The sequence below is a fragment of the Fringilla coelebs genome (assembly GCF_963513975.1).
Source record: "Fringilla coelebs genome assembly, chromosome: 7".
Lineage (NCBI taxonomy): Eukaryota > Metazoa > Chordata > Aves > Passeriformes > Fringillidae > Fringilla > Fringilla coelebs.
In genome coordinates this window covers 1,382,829-1,395,918 of record NC_140035.1, presented here as the reverse complement: position 1 = coordinate 1,395,918, position 13,090 = coordinate 1,382,829, and the positions used below count along the sequence as shown (strand labels likewise).

The 13,090-nt window shown below is 48.9% G+C and overlaps 1 protein-coding gene across 1 annotated transcript in view; it reads right to left on the bottom strand.

Annotated features, from left to right (window-relative positions):
- Positions 1–6,639: 6,639 nt before the first annotated feature.
- Positions 6,640–13,090, bottom strand: part of CACNB4 (calcium voltage-gated channel auxiliary subunit beta 4) — a gene marked incomplete at its 5' end in the record, with an annotated part of 42,775 nt that continues 36,324 nt past the window's right edge. Inside the window, 2 exons of the mRNA XM_084209443.1 lie at positions 6,640–8,026; positions 11,838–12,023. Of these exons, the coding sequence (XP_084065569.1) occupies positions 7,766–8,026; positions 11,838–12,023 (447 nt within the window). The 3' untranslated portion in view covers positions 6,640–7,765. The remainder of the gene's footprint in view (positions 8,027–11,837; positions 12,024–13,090) is intronic.

The window sequence follows — 13,090 nt, the reverse complement described above, 5'->3', positions numbered from 1 at the left end:
CACTATTCATTGAAACTAATAATAGAATAAAATCTTTTGAAACCTCTCAGTTACCCCATCTCTGTAAAAACTCAGAAAGCCAACACCTGACACCTAACTCCTTCCCCTGCCATGGCAGGAACACTTTTCACTGTGCCAAGCTGCTCCAAGCCCCAATGTCCAGCCTGGCATGGGGCATGAAATCTCCTTTCTTATTCCAGAGGATTTTCATCCTTCCTTCAAGCAGCTTTTATTCCCACAGCAGCTTCTCGCATTTAATTTTCCCTGCTGGTCCGGAACCAAAGCAGCAAGGCCAGAGTAATCTCCAATTTTCTGTGTCCAGAGACTTGTGTGTTTCCTTTTGCTCTGGAGAGGAATTCATGGCCCTGAAGAGCTTAAGAAGATAAATATCCTGATAGCCCACTGTGCCAGTCCGTCCCGGTGCCACAGCCCTGGGTCCTGGCACCGCGAGTGAGCTCCTCCGGTGCAAAACATTCCACAAGTTCAGCATCCAGCCTGCAATGCCGTTAATTATTCATTAGCTGGCAATTATCCCCCTTTCTGCCGGTCGTCAGCTTGGAATTTCAGAAGCACTCGGCGTTCTTCTCTGTTCTCAGTTCTCCGGGGCTCGGGGCAGGGTTCGGTGGCTGCACAGCTGTGGGAGAGCTACCAAAGTTCAATTAAACCGTTTATTCTGATTATTTAAATGAAAAACTCTGAGGATTCCACCCGTGTCATTTGTTTGGGTTTTCTCCTAGGGCAGCCTGGTTGAAGCTGGATCGTACTGCTGGTTTTATGGGCTAAGCTGAGCTTCCCAGTGCTGCTGGAAGCTTTCTAGGAAAGCATTGCAGTGGGCAGGGCTGGTACAGCCTCGTAATTCCCTCCTGGAAGTCTGGGAGGGCTTTTTCGGGTCGTGTACGTTTTGTTCCAGCTGTAACAGAGACAGGGTCAGGGAGTCAGTGCTGGGGAAGTGCTTGGAATGCCGACAGAAGGATTTCACCATGGGAATGCTTCTGTGCAGGAGAAAACCCAAACGGAGAGAATATGGGATGGCTGAGGTTGGAAAAGGCCTCCAGGATATTTGAGTGCAACATTCCCAGCACTGCCCTGTTCCCAGTGTCACATCCACAGGCTCTGAAATCCCTGCAGGGATGGGGACTCCACCTGAGCACCTTTTCCTCAAGGAATTGCCCCAAAATGCACCCTGAGCTGCCCTGGGCCAGCCTGGGGCCGTTCCCTCTGCTCCTGTCCCTGTCTGTCCCCTCCTGGCAGGGAATTCCAGAGAGGGAAAAGATCCCTAGGGATCCTCCTTTGCTCCAGGCTGAGCCCCTTCCCAGCTCCCTCAGCTGCTCCTGGGGCTCCAGCCCCTTCCCCAGGACACACACAACTTAAGCAGCTTAAGAATTTTTAACCCCTAGGATCATACAAAAACACAAAAAAAGGCACTTTTTTTTTCCTCAGTTATATTTATTTGAAGACCCTCCTGCTTTTCATCAACAGCCTAGGTGAAAACTCACGTGTTGGGATCTGATTTTGAACACACAGCCAAGACAATCCCATTGAACAGAATTTTAAGAGCTTTAGATCTGCCTGAGGGGTGTTAATGCAGGGTGCAGCTCACCTGGCCAACGTGCTCCTGTCCCTCCAAGGCAAGGTTTGGAGGTTGCTGGTTCCTGTTTCTCCATTTGGGAGGAGGAGGCTGGAACTCTGTGCCAGAGGCAGCATCTTCCAGTGCTTTCAGTTTTCCAAGATACCATAAATGGCTGGAGGTGGCACTCAGGTGGGGATCAGTCACAGCCGGACTCGATGGCCTTGGAGGTCTTTTCCAACCTTCACCATTCTGTGATAAACTATTAATTATCTTATAATTATCCAATCCCTCCCATCATTCTGCCCCTTGTTCCTGCCTAGGAACCAGTCCAGGAGATCCCACCAAGGACCAGCTCCAACCCCCTGAACATTCACAAGAATCCTTCAAAGGAGCAGTTGGCTGCCAGTACCTCATTCCCTGCTGGATCAGCAGGAATTATCTGTATTTTTGTACTTCTGGGTCACAGCTATTTAAGCTCGTTACAAAAATAAACATCATTTATTTCACAGAGCAGATGCATCTCCTTCTTCAGAACCTCATTAAATTTTCCTAAAAATGCAACACGTGAGGCTGCTGCCAAAACCTATTGGCAAACAGCAAAAATGCCACAGGACTCCGGGTTCCTCCTGAGCATTTTCCCAATCTTAGTGCAGGACACAAAGAGACTGGACAGACTTTTAAACGCTTGGTAGTTTTGTTCATTTATTGTAGAAAAGTTATTGTAATGCAGTTCATCTTTGTACATCTAAATTCCAGAAAACGAATCCATAGAAATGAGGATACTATGGGCATGCAGTCTGCATGATCCTGGTCACAAAAATAACACCACTTTTTTTTTTCTTTTTTTTTTTTTTTTTCCAATTTTTGTAGTTTTCTTTGAAAGCCACTAAAAGCAGAGGGAGAGCAGAGCATGCACCACTGTACACATTGCATAGTATATGGTACCCACATGCCTGGTCAGGTGCTACACACACGGGGTCTAGAGGGCAAAACAAAGGGAAAATCAGCAGAAAACACAAATTTGGGGTGGCTCTGTCCCAGTAAAGGCAGTAATGTCTTCACCAGTGTGGTTCTGAACTGGCTCCCAGTGAGGCAGTGCTGCCAGGCTCTCGCTGGGAACCAGTTTGGCTGAGAAACAGAGATTTTCCAGGATGTGAGAAGCCCAAGGTCTGGAGTGTGCAGCTGGAATGGCAGATCCCAACGTTCTCCCCGCTCTGCTTGCACCAATCTGCATTTGCTGGCCTGACTCTCCCTGTGTGCCCCAGGAGGGAATCAGCCAGGTGTGTCCCAATCCCAAACACACCTGGGCCCACACACAGTTCCTTAACCTCCCCTCCCTTCAGGTTTGCAGGGAATTCTTGGGAATTTGGGGTGCTGTGGCTCTTCCCTCCCCACTCCAAGCTCTGTATCCTCACAAACACTTCCTGGGAGCGTTTCATTCCCGACCTTGGGCTGCTGCTGGGTTCACCAGGCACATCCCAGATCTACACATTGGCCAAAATTAAAGTTATTCATGTGATTTCAGCTTTAGGAGGAAATCAGCAGAAATGAATGCAGTGGGCTTTGTGATTTGAAAAGATTCTTTTTGCTGTCATTAATTAATTCATATGGAAGGGATACAAGTTATTGAAAAATCAATCCCATGTGCAAAATGCCAAAATCAACTGCTGAAGTATCAGGCAGCGAGTAAACAGATCAAAAATGCAATAAATCCACTGATGCTGGATCAGAAATCTCCCCCTTGGTTCCAAAACCACGATGCCAGATGCAGGAGTGGAATTATTGTAAATTTGTGCTATTACAAATGTGCTTCTTTTCCCTTGCTCTGTTTTCACAGCGCTGGCAGAAGAGAGAACTCTGAGCTCTGTGGGTTCTCTGCTGCAGAGCAGATGCAACTCGGGCATGTCCCAGATAATTCCAGCTCGGTTTTCAGGCAATAGCGGTGAGGCAGGGCAGGATCAGGAGGGGCCATTGCTGGGCACACCTTGCTCTTGGACCAGGCAGGAGTTGGTGTCACTGCCAAGGAATTTGGTTTCCCAAATTCCCAAGGCAGGTCCATAGACCCTCCTGAGACCAAGCCAAGGCTGCTCATTCCAAAGGAGTAAAGGAGAGACACTCGTTTACATCTGAAATGATTCCACCTCCTCCCCAAATTCTCTGGATGGATCTAATCACAATATTTCTCCTGACTTCTTGAGTGGATTCCACACACATTGAAAGAAATCTGAACTTTCACTCTAAGTAGTATTTTCACCTCTTTCTCTGAGTTAATTCCTTACATGTATTTTACAACTTTATTAAAATTTCCCTTTTTGTTTTTAAAGATACGCCTTTATTTTTCTATATAAAATTAACTGGACTTGGTAACAACCTCACCAAGGTTATTCAAATGCCTCTTAAAATGACACCACACTCTCTTTTAGGATTATTTAAACTCCATTTCCCCAGAGTTAAGCTTGGCTGCATTACAGGATCCTGCAGCCTTTGTAGGACTAATATTTGAAGGAATGAGAGGCAACTCCAACAAAATACATGGCAGCAGAATCCCATGGATCCAAACCTGGACTGGCACCACACGGGTAACAGAACCTGATGTTCAAATGCACATTTTTAGGAGCAAACCCAGGTTTGTATAAATGGCATTTTATAAAACATGCATCTGATTTTGTCGTGTGTAGTCTCCAATTATATTACCTTAAAAAAAAAATCAGGAATGTGGGATCAAGAGCAAGTTTCAGAAGTACTGAACCTGTGAAAGAAAACACAGCAGAGGACACATTTAATGGATTATTAAAGAAAAAAAGGAGTGTCAGAACCCCTGACTTACCCAAATCAGTGTGCTGTGAACAACAGGAATAACAATATTGTTTTACAATGGTGAAGTCAGTAAAGACAGGAGAGTCTGGATGCTCCAGGGAATTCTGTGGTGTTGAGACCAAACTGAACTCAGAAGATCTGGCATCAAACTGAAGTTACAAATATCAGCAGCTGTGAGTTGCACATCCCATGGGAAAGTGTTTGGCATCAGGAAAAGAATCCGTACACGTTAAATACAACTCCAGGGAGAAAGTATTTGAAGGTTAACAATTAGAATAATTGATTCCCAAACATAAGAATGTGCTGAATTTTCTCTTTAGAGATTATTGTTATCACCTTGATCGGTTAAATCCTTGTTAATCCCAAAGTGTGTGAATGAGAAACTCGGATAACAACACAACTTTAAAAAACTCCCTGCTTTATAAACATTTGTAAACCCTCTGTCCCTGCCAGAGCTCAGAACAGAGCTCTGGCCTTTAGTATTATTTTAACAACAAGAAATGATGTGAGGACTGGAGAATGAGGCTGGATTGCTTCACTCAGGAACACATGAACTCCTCAATTTCAACTAAAGCAAAAGAGAGCTGCTGAGCAGTGCTGGAATCCCACCAGGAATTACCAATCCTGATCCCCAGCACAGCTTTCACTCCTTACTGTGTCCTGAACAGAAATCCCCTGTTCAAACAAACATTGCCCATAGGATCTGCAATAAATGAAGAGTCTGCCAGCCTGGCTGCTGTGTCTGTACTTCAAGAAAATCTCTCTTCACAGAATTCAACACCCCAGCAAGGAGGGAGACCTGCAGGGCCCCTTTGATGACAATGGAATGGGCTCTGGGAGAAACTCAGGGCAGCCAGGAGTCAAGGCAGCTTAACCCCAGGGAATAAAGGACCTCAGGCCCATCCCTGGCTTCCCTCACAAGCTTGTTTTTGTCAAGCCCAAGTTGTTTTGGCACTTGAGATGTTCAGGTGATGGATTGTGCAGAGTGTGGTGGCTGGGGATCCTTCCCTGGCCTGGGGTGACATGGAAGACTGAAAACAAGGCTCCAAAAGGCTCTAGGAAATATCTGACTGCAAATATGCAAATCTTCTCAAGCAGTTAATGAGCTGATCCCTAATCTAGTGCAGAATAAAGAGAAGCAGCTGCTGCCCAGGGTTCTACAGCTCCCCTGCAATCAGGACTTCAATGCACAAACAAGGAAAGCTCAGAGAAGAAGGGGTTGCCCAAGGCCTCCTTTGTCCTTTCTGTGTGCTGGACATGGAAAAAGGGCTGGAGAACTTCCTGGAGGATGCTCCCCTGTGCTGCAGCACAGAATCCTGCAGGAGCTGCCAGTGCCACATTCCCTCAGCCTCAGAGCTCCTCTGGCACCTGCAGCCAGAGGGAATTGGGCAGGATCAGGTCTGGCAGATCCATCCAGAACTCTGGGACTCCAATGGATGCACAGATTTCCACATTTCCCTTGCTAACTGCTCCATTGGGATCACCCCGTGATGCTGCAGCTGCCTGGTAGGCAACGGGGTCATTAAAATATTTAATTAATCACTCTACCCCTCTACCACTCTGCCACCTCTTATGCTGCTGGGGATGGTTTAGGTTTGGGTGCCCCACAAAGGACATGGATTGGTTTTCCCAGCAACTTCAGGAGGATAATCAGACTCCAGGATGCTGGAAACACCAGTGGTCTTTGCCAGCTGGTCCAGGACATAGAAGAAATCAGAATATTCCAGAAATTTCTGTGGTGCTACATGCTTTCAAAGCCTGGGTTCAGCAGGCTTTGGTAGGAAAATGAGCAAATAAAAAAGTTCATGACCCTTATTTTGGGAAAAACATAGTTGTGACATGAACCTGCATAAACAAATGCACGTTCAGCATCATAACTGTGTGAGTTCCAGGGAATGTGTGCGCTGGGAATTTCGGGAGGCTCTGCTGGAAGATGGCAGTGGTTGTACAAAATGGGCAATGGGGTCAATCTTCAATCCCATGGGATCTAAGGCTTCACTGATGGTGTAAAACACACGGTCCAACCACAGAAATTCATCTCTTGGAAGGAACTCAAGACTCAGCAGGTGAAAGAAATGATTGGTAGGAAGTAAGGCAGCAATATCTCCAAGGATTTATCATAGCTCTTGGAACCCAAAGCTTGGAATCAGCTCCACGACTTCCCTGGGAGCAGATTTTTGTCTGATGTTCCCTTTTTATTGCAATTCTGACCGAGATGTTGTTTGAAATGTTTGCCACTGATGACTGGTTAAGCCCACTCCCTCCCCTCGGGTTTCATGGCTGGAATGGATCTCCTGCAGAGTTCTTGTGCGCCGCTGGAATGGTCAGACATGGTCAGGCATTCCCAGGTGGGCTTGGGAAGATGGAACATGTGGGCAGCTACTCGGGGTACTGGGATGTAGGGACTTCACATGTGGGGTCAGAGGAGGGGATTGTTTTCCATTTAAAAAGCAGGAGAAAAATGGGAGAAAAATCTGATGTCTCTACACTCCTGTTCCATTTTGGGACTTCTAGCTGTATTCAGGTAAAAGAGTGGGAAAAAAAATAAAGACTATTCCCGACCCCCAAGCACACAAACGATGGAGTTTGTTCCTTTTCCTGTCCCTACTTCCCGTCTCCTGTCGCAGCTCCTCCCTGCTGGTCCCAACAGAACTGTCAGGACTGGCTGAACTCAAGAATCATTTGGCTGCAACATTCATGCCAGGTCTAAAAATAATTTGGAACTGGAAAGTGTTTTGTAACTGCTGCAATAATTTGGGATATTTGGCACTCTCGAGAGTTTACATTTGGTTTGTCTGAAAAAGCCATTCTGGAAAGAAAACGTTAGAATAAATCCTTTTACTCCAACCTGAAATGGAAATTGAGCTCCCAGCAAACAAATACTGGAGCTGACTTTCTGACTTGCAGTGGTTTGTAATTTTCAGATTTTTCCTAGTGTTTGTTTTTTTTCCCAACATGCTCGCGTCGACTTTCCAGTCAATTCACCCAAATTCCAACAGGAATTGGTTTATAAATTGGTTCCAACTGGAACTGGTCATTTGGAATTTCCAGCACAGGAAATTATTTTATAAGTGCCTCAATAAGTACCCAAAATTACAAACGGATGTGTCTAATACCTAAGGACAAGAAAAAAATATGGCTATAAATGCAAACGCTGTATTAAACCCAAAAAGAATCCCAAAAACAACCTCTATGATCGGGCAGAAACGGAAGGGCCGGGCTGGGTTTTGCTGCCCCCTAATTAAACATCAATGACAGCAGGGTGCAACTGCGGTGTCACCGTCACACCTGCCAAATTAACATGATCTAATTGTTATTCCTAGCTACGTTATGGCAAGGTACCAACGGGTGGATGCTGTTCCTCCCCAGTCCCAGCACTCAGAGCCGGTGCCGCGAGTCGTGGCTGTAGCCGCCGGGGGAGCCGCGGTTGCGGTGGGGTTTGTACGAGTCCTGGTAGGGGTCGGGGAATTCCTCTTCCACCAGGGGGTAGTGCTCTCGGCTGTGCTGGGAACTGGAAGACAGGCGGTTCCTGCTCTTGCGAGCCCTCTCGTTGTGGTAGTTCTCGTCGGAGCTCATGAGGCTGCGCCGCTCGAGGGGAGAGTTCTCCGCGGAGTGGCCGCCGTGCCTCCCGCGCTGGCTCTGCGGGCGCCAGAGAAGCCACAGTTAGTGCCAGAGCCCGGCCCAGCTGTGCCCAGCTGTGCCCAGCTGTGCCCAGCCCAGCCCTTCCAGCAGCTCCGGGCTCTCCTTTGCCAGCAGGGCCCGGCTGCTGCAGGGCCGGGAGAGGGCCAGCTCTGGTTCCTGGAGCGCCCGGGAAGCTCGCCCTGCTGAGTATTACACCGAGCATGAAAAGTGAGCTGATGTAGTCAGCATTTATCACTTTTCTCTGATCAGGAACAGAACATTCACGCTGCTACTCTGCTTAGGGAATGTCTAAGCGTCCATTTCTGTGGTTCTGGAAAACATCTGAAGATGTTTGTTTGGGCTGTTTTTAAAGGTGCAGCTCTGGGCCTCATTTAAAACCCTTCCTATGACCAAACCGTTGGTGGCTAGCCAAGGGGAGGCTAAAATCATTGAATAGTAAATTCTTTCAACTGAAGCATGGTATTTAAATATGCTGACAGAAAATCCCTTCCTGAGATAATTTATTAATTAGAAGCCCTTGCTCTCCTCACATTCCCATAATGACAATGCCCATCATTTGTCACATGAGCAAAATGAGTTCATGGTTTTTTTGCCAGTTAATGGCACAGTGAAGAAATAGCCTAAAACAAGCGTTTTGTTTGCCTTCACCACACATTAAATCTCTCAGGAGCATCAGCACCCATCTCTCAGGACAAACTCCGTGCTGAAACTCCAGCCCTTGCTCTCTGGGATATAAAACCTTCTTCCTGCTGCTACAGCCTCTGCCTGGCGACTGTTTCCTGAATAATTGATATCCAAGGCTGCTGTGGCTGGGGCAGGGATGGAGCAGGGGTGTGTGCTTACAGCTCGGGGCTGGTGCTGGCAGGGAGACTCCTGGAGAGGGGCCCTGAGCCAGGGGCCCCTCTGCAACCTCAGCCCAGATCCTGGGGAGAACTCCTGCAGGGGATCCCCATTCAGAGCACCAGGGTTTAGTGGGGATTATGGCAAAGGGTTTCAGAAATTAAAGGCAGTCTGGGAGAGAAGGGGTGTTCATGTGGAGAAGGCTCCAGGCAGAGCTGAGAGCCCCTGGCAGGGCCTGAAGGGGCTCCAGGAGAGCTGGAAAGGGACTGGGGACAAGGCTGGAGGGACAGGAGCCAGGGAATGGCTCCCAGTGCCAGAGGGCAGGGATGGGTGGGAGATTGGGAACTGGGAATTCCTGGCTGGGCTGGGATTGCCAGAGCAGCTGTGGCTGCCCCTGGATCCCTGGCAGTGTCCAAGGCCAGTCTGGACATTGGGGCTCAGAGCAGCCTGGGACAATGGGAGGTGTCCCTGCCATGGATGGGCTTTAAGGTCCCGTCCAACCCAAACCATCCTGTGGTTCCTTGATTCCATGATGAACTATCCTTGTGTTTATCTGACATAAATGCAGTTTGGGTGTATAATCCCCTCATCAATTGTAGCTTTAACTCTGTGCTCACCCCTCTGCCTCCCCTGTGGGAATTCACCTTTGGGGCTGCATCCTGCTGCTTTCCTGGAACCTTCCTGCTTCCCTGGCTGTGCGCTCGTCCCAGGGCTGCTGCTGAGCTCCCGGGGTGTCAGCACGGGACACGCCTGGGCTGGGTACACATGGCTCTGATGGCCCAGGTAACTTTTGGTCCTGCTGTGTGATTGGGATGACTGCCTGCAGGAATGGACCTGAAACCCCAATCCCATGGAGCCTAAGCAACACATCTCCCCAAAACGCAAGCTATAGGATTTGAATCCAGGCACTGAAATTAGGCTAGATATGTTTACAGCTAACCAGTCAGAGGGAAACGACTGGTGCCAAGGAGTTATAGAATCTCAGGATGGTTTGGGTCGGAAAGGAAATTGAAGATCACTTAATTCCTTCCCCTGCCATGGGCAGGAACACCTTCCACTACCCCAGGCTGCTCCAAGCCTCATCCAGCCTGGCCTGGGACACTTCTAGGGATCTAGGGGCAGCCACAGCTTCTCAGAGCAATTAATATTTTTCTAGGCAAAGATCAAATTTACCCTTCCCCCTCAGCTCAGCATCGAGCCCTTCCTTTAAGGAAGGCAATTCCCAAGGATCAGGTGTGGCAGTGCCAGCGCTGCCACCTGTGCCCTCTCTGACTGCTCTGGACCTGTGCCACAGGATGTGACCCTCATGACCTCCATGAGTCAGGAGTTCAGGCAGAACTCTCAGTTCTCAGTAAGCCAAAGTCCAGGCCACAGCCAGGTGGAAATGGGAGTCTCCCAAATGTGGATTTGGTGAAGCAGGGACAGCCTGTCCTAGCACACTCTATCAGGCTCACTGCTATGTAGCCTTTGGGCTTTTGCTTTTCAGTCCCCGAGGTACCAAGGGCAGAGGGACTATAAAATCTTCCTGCACCACAAGCACCTTTGCTAGTTTAATTAGCCTGAGTGCCTTTTAATTATCACACACATCATCACAGTGAAAGCTGCTGCAAATCCTTCACAGGTTTGAATGAGCATAAAACCTCCTGGTGGGCAGCAGGGATGGTGGAGGTCCTTATGTGAGATACCCATGGAAAACAGCAGGGCCTGAAGCCTGGTGGCACGGAAAACCTGCAGCTCTGGTTGGGCATGGATCACTCCGGGAGAAATTTACCCCTCTGCAGAGCACCAGCACCATTGATCCCACCGAAACCCTTTGGAATTCGGGTGAAGTGGGGATTAAGTGATGCATACCTTCAGCCAGCCCACTGCACAGGGGTGATTTTCATCTTCAGTGTGAGTTTTCCCTAAGTAAATGGAGCAACATTTCACAGTTATTGCTGGTGTCCATTGATCAGAGAGAAATAAATGCCTGAAAAAAATTCCGTGGATACACCCAGTTCTCAAAATGAAACTGAAGAGGTGAAAGTTCTGCAGATGGTATTTTATTGGCATGAAGGGATGGAAAACTGAAATTTTAAGGCAAGTGGAAAATGGAAACAACAGTTTACATGTGCATGTTATTATTAGTAACAGAACAGTGCTTGTGCATTCAGCCACTCAGGAGACAGTGACTTGCTGGTCCCAATAAAACCAAGCAGGGCTTTAGAGAGGTGAGTGCAGGAATTAAGCACCTTCAGGGAAGTGCAGCTCACTCACAGCAAAGCCAGCTGGATGTTAACTGAAAACACCAAACAACAGTCATTTCCTCCGAAGCTGTTACCTGCTTCCAGACACTCCACAAGCAGAGCAGACATTTGTTACATTTGTCAGGTGAATTATTCATTAAATGTCATTTGTTCAGTTCTATTTCTGATGTACATTAGCAAGTGACACTCCTGGAGTCCCACACACACTGAAACTTGCAGGATTTAAAGCTCCCTGCAATCCTGAGCCCCTCAAGCATTCCCAGTTATTAGCCCCAAACATTTCTGGTTTCAAACTTAATAAAGCACGTACTTCTCATTAAGGACTATTTACATGCCACGATTGAAGTGTCAAAGTTCAGCCGAGTCTGAGCTATCCCTGTGGAAAAAAAGGGTCACAATTTTTTTCAATGGGTAAAAAAAAAAAATTAATGCCTTTTATTCACACTCAAAGAACAAGCTATTCCACCCATAAGCCAATGGTCGGTGAAGTTATGAGGGCAGAATAAAAGGGATGATAACAGAGCTGCCTGCTGGCTAGGACATGAATGGCTTAGTTCCCCCTAAGGGCAGAGCATTGCCAGCGCTCAGCCCTGGGCTGAGGAGCTGCCTCCTCCCTGGCTGCACCCCCGGGCCGGCGCTGGCTGGCAGGGCACGGTGCCAGCAGAGCCCCTGGCAGCCTGGCCAGCCCCAGGTGCCCCAGGTGCCCCGGGGCCCGTTCCTACCTGCAGGCCGGAGATGGCGGCGGGGTACGGGGACAGCGCGGCGGGGGCCAGGCTCCTGCCCAGCAGCGGGGTCATGGGCGCGGCGCTGGACGTGTGCGTGGCTCTCCAGTACGCCTCCAGGTACTCGGCCAGGTGCTCGCAGGCGTCCTCCAGCTGGTTCTCGTCCAGGATCACGTCAAACATGTCCTGGGCACAGGGACACAGCGCGGTCACGGCCGGGGACGCGGGGAGCCCGCGGGGGTGGCACAGGCGGGGGTGGCACACGCTGCTCTCACAGCCAGACTGGGATCTGCTCGGGGAATCGGGGCAGGGCACAGGGGAGGGGGCTTCCCATAACAGCAGGGAGGGACGGGGGGCAGGGATGCACACCGGAACACAGCAGGGAGGATGGGACACCGCGGAGGAATTCCTGCCTGGGAGGGAGGTGAGCCCCTGGAATGAAATTCCCAGAGCAGCCGGGGCTGCCCCTGGATCCCCGGGCGTGTCCCAGGCCAGGTTGGACACTGGGACTTGGAGCAGCCTGGGATAGTGGAAGGTGTCCTTGCCATGGCAGGGGAAGGAATGAGGTGATCCTCAATTTCCCTTCCAACCCAAACCATTCCATGATTCTGTGTCTAGCAAAGAAAATGGTACAAATGGCTTTAGAAGGTGACCAAGGGCCAAAGCCCTCAGGAGTCATCGGACACTGGGTGTTGCATGAGCCCTGTTTTGCTCCTGGGCACAAAATCTTCAATTTATTTATTTAATTCCAGTGCTGATGCCCCTAAAGCCATTCCCACAGCAGTGAAGGCAGCAGGCAGTCCTGACAGCAGCAGCATTCCTGCCTCAGGGAATTCTCCAGACACCTCCTCCATGTTCTGGCTGTAACCACCTCCATCCCTGCCTGTCCTCCAACCTGCCAGAACCAGCAGAGCCCCTCGAGAGAAACATAACCCTATTTTCAGCAGTTCAACTTCCTATCTCATCTCTAATCTTAACTTTGCAAAATACTGTGAGAACAGCACAGGAAATGGAAAATAAGTGCAGGTGCTGTGGGTGTAAAGGGCAACCAGCATCAACCACAGGCTGCTCTCTTCCACCTGTTTTTACAGCTCTCAGAATAAGATTTAAAATGATAAAGCAGTTTTTCTTCTTTTTTTCATTTATTCTCTCTTCCCAGCATGGCAGAGAAAAATTTCCTCCTCTGCCAGCAAGGAAGAGTTTCCTTCTAATCAGAATATTCCTAACACTGCATCCCTTGGTCCAGTTCAGTG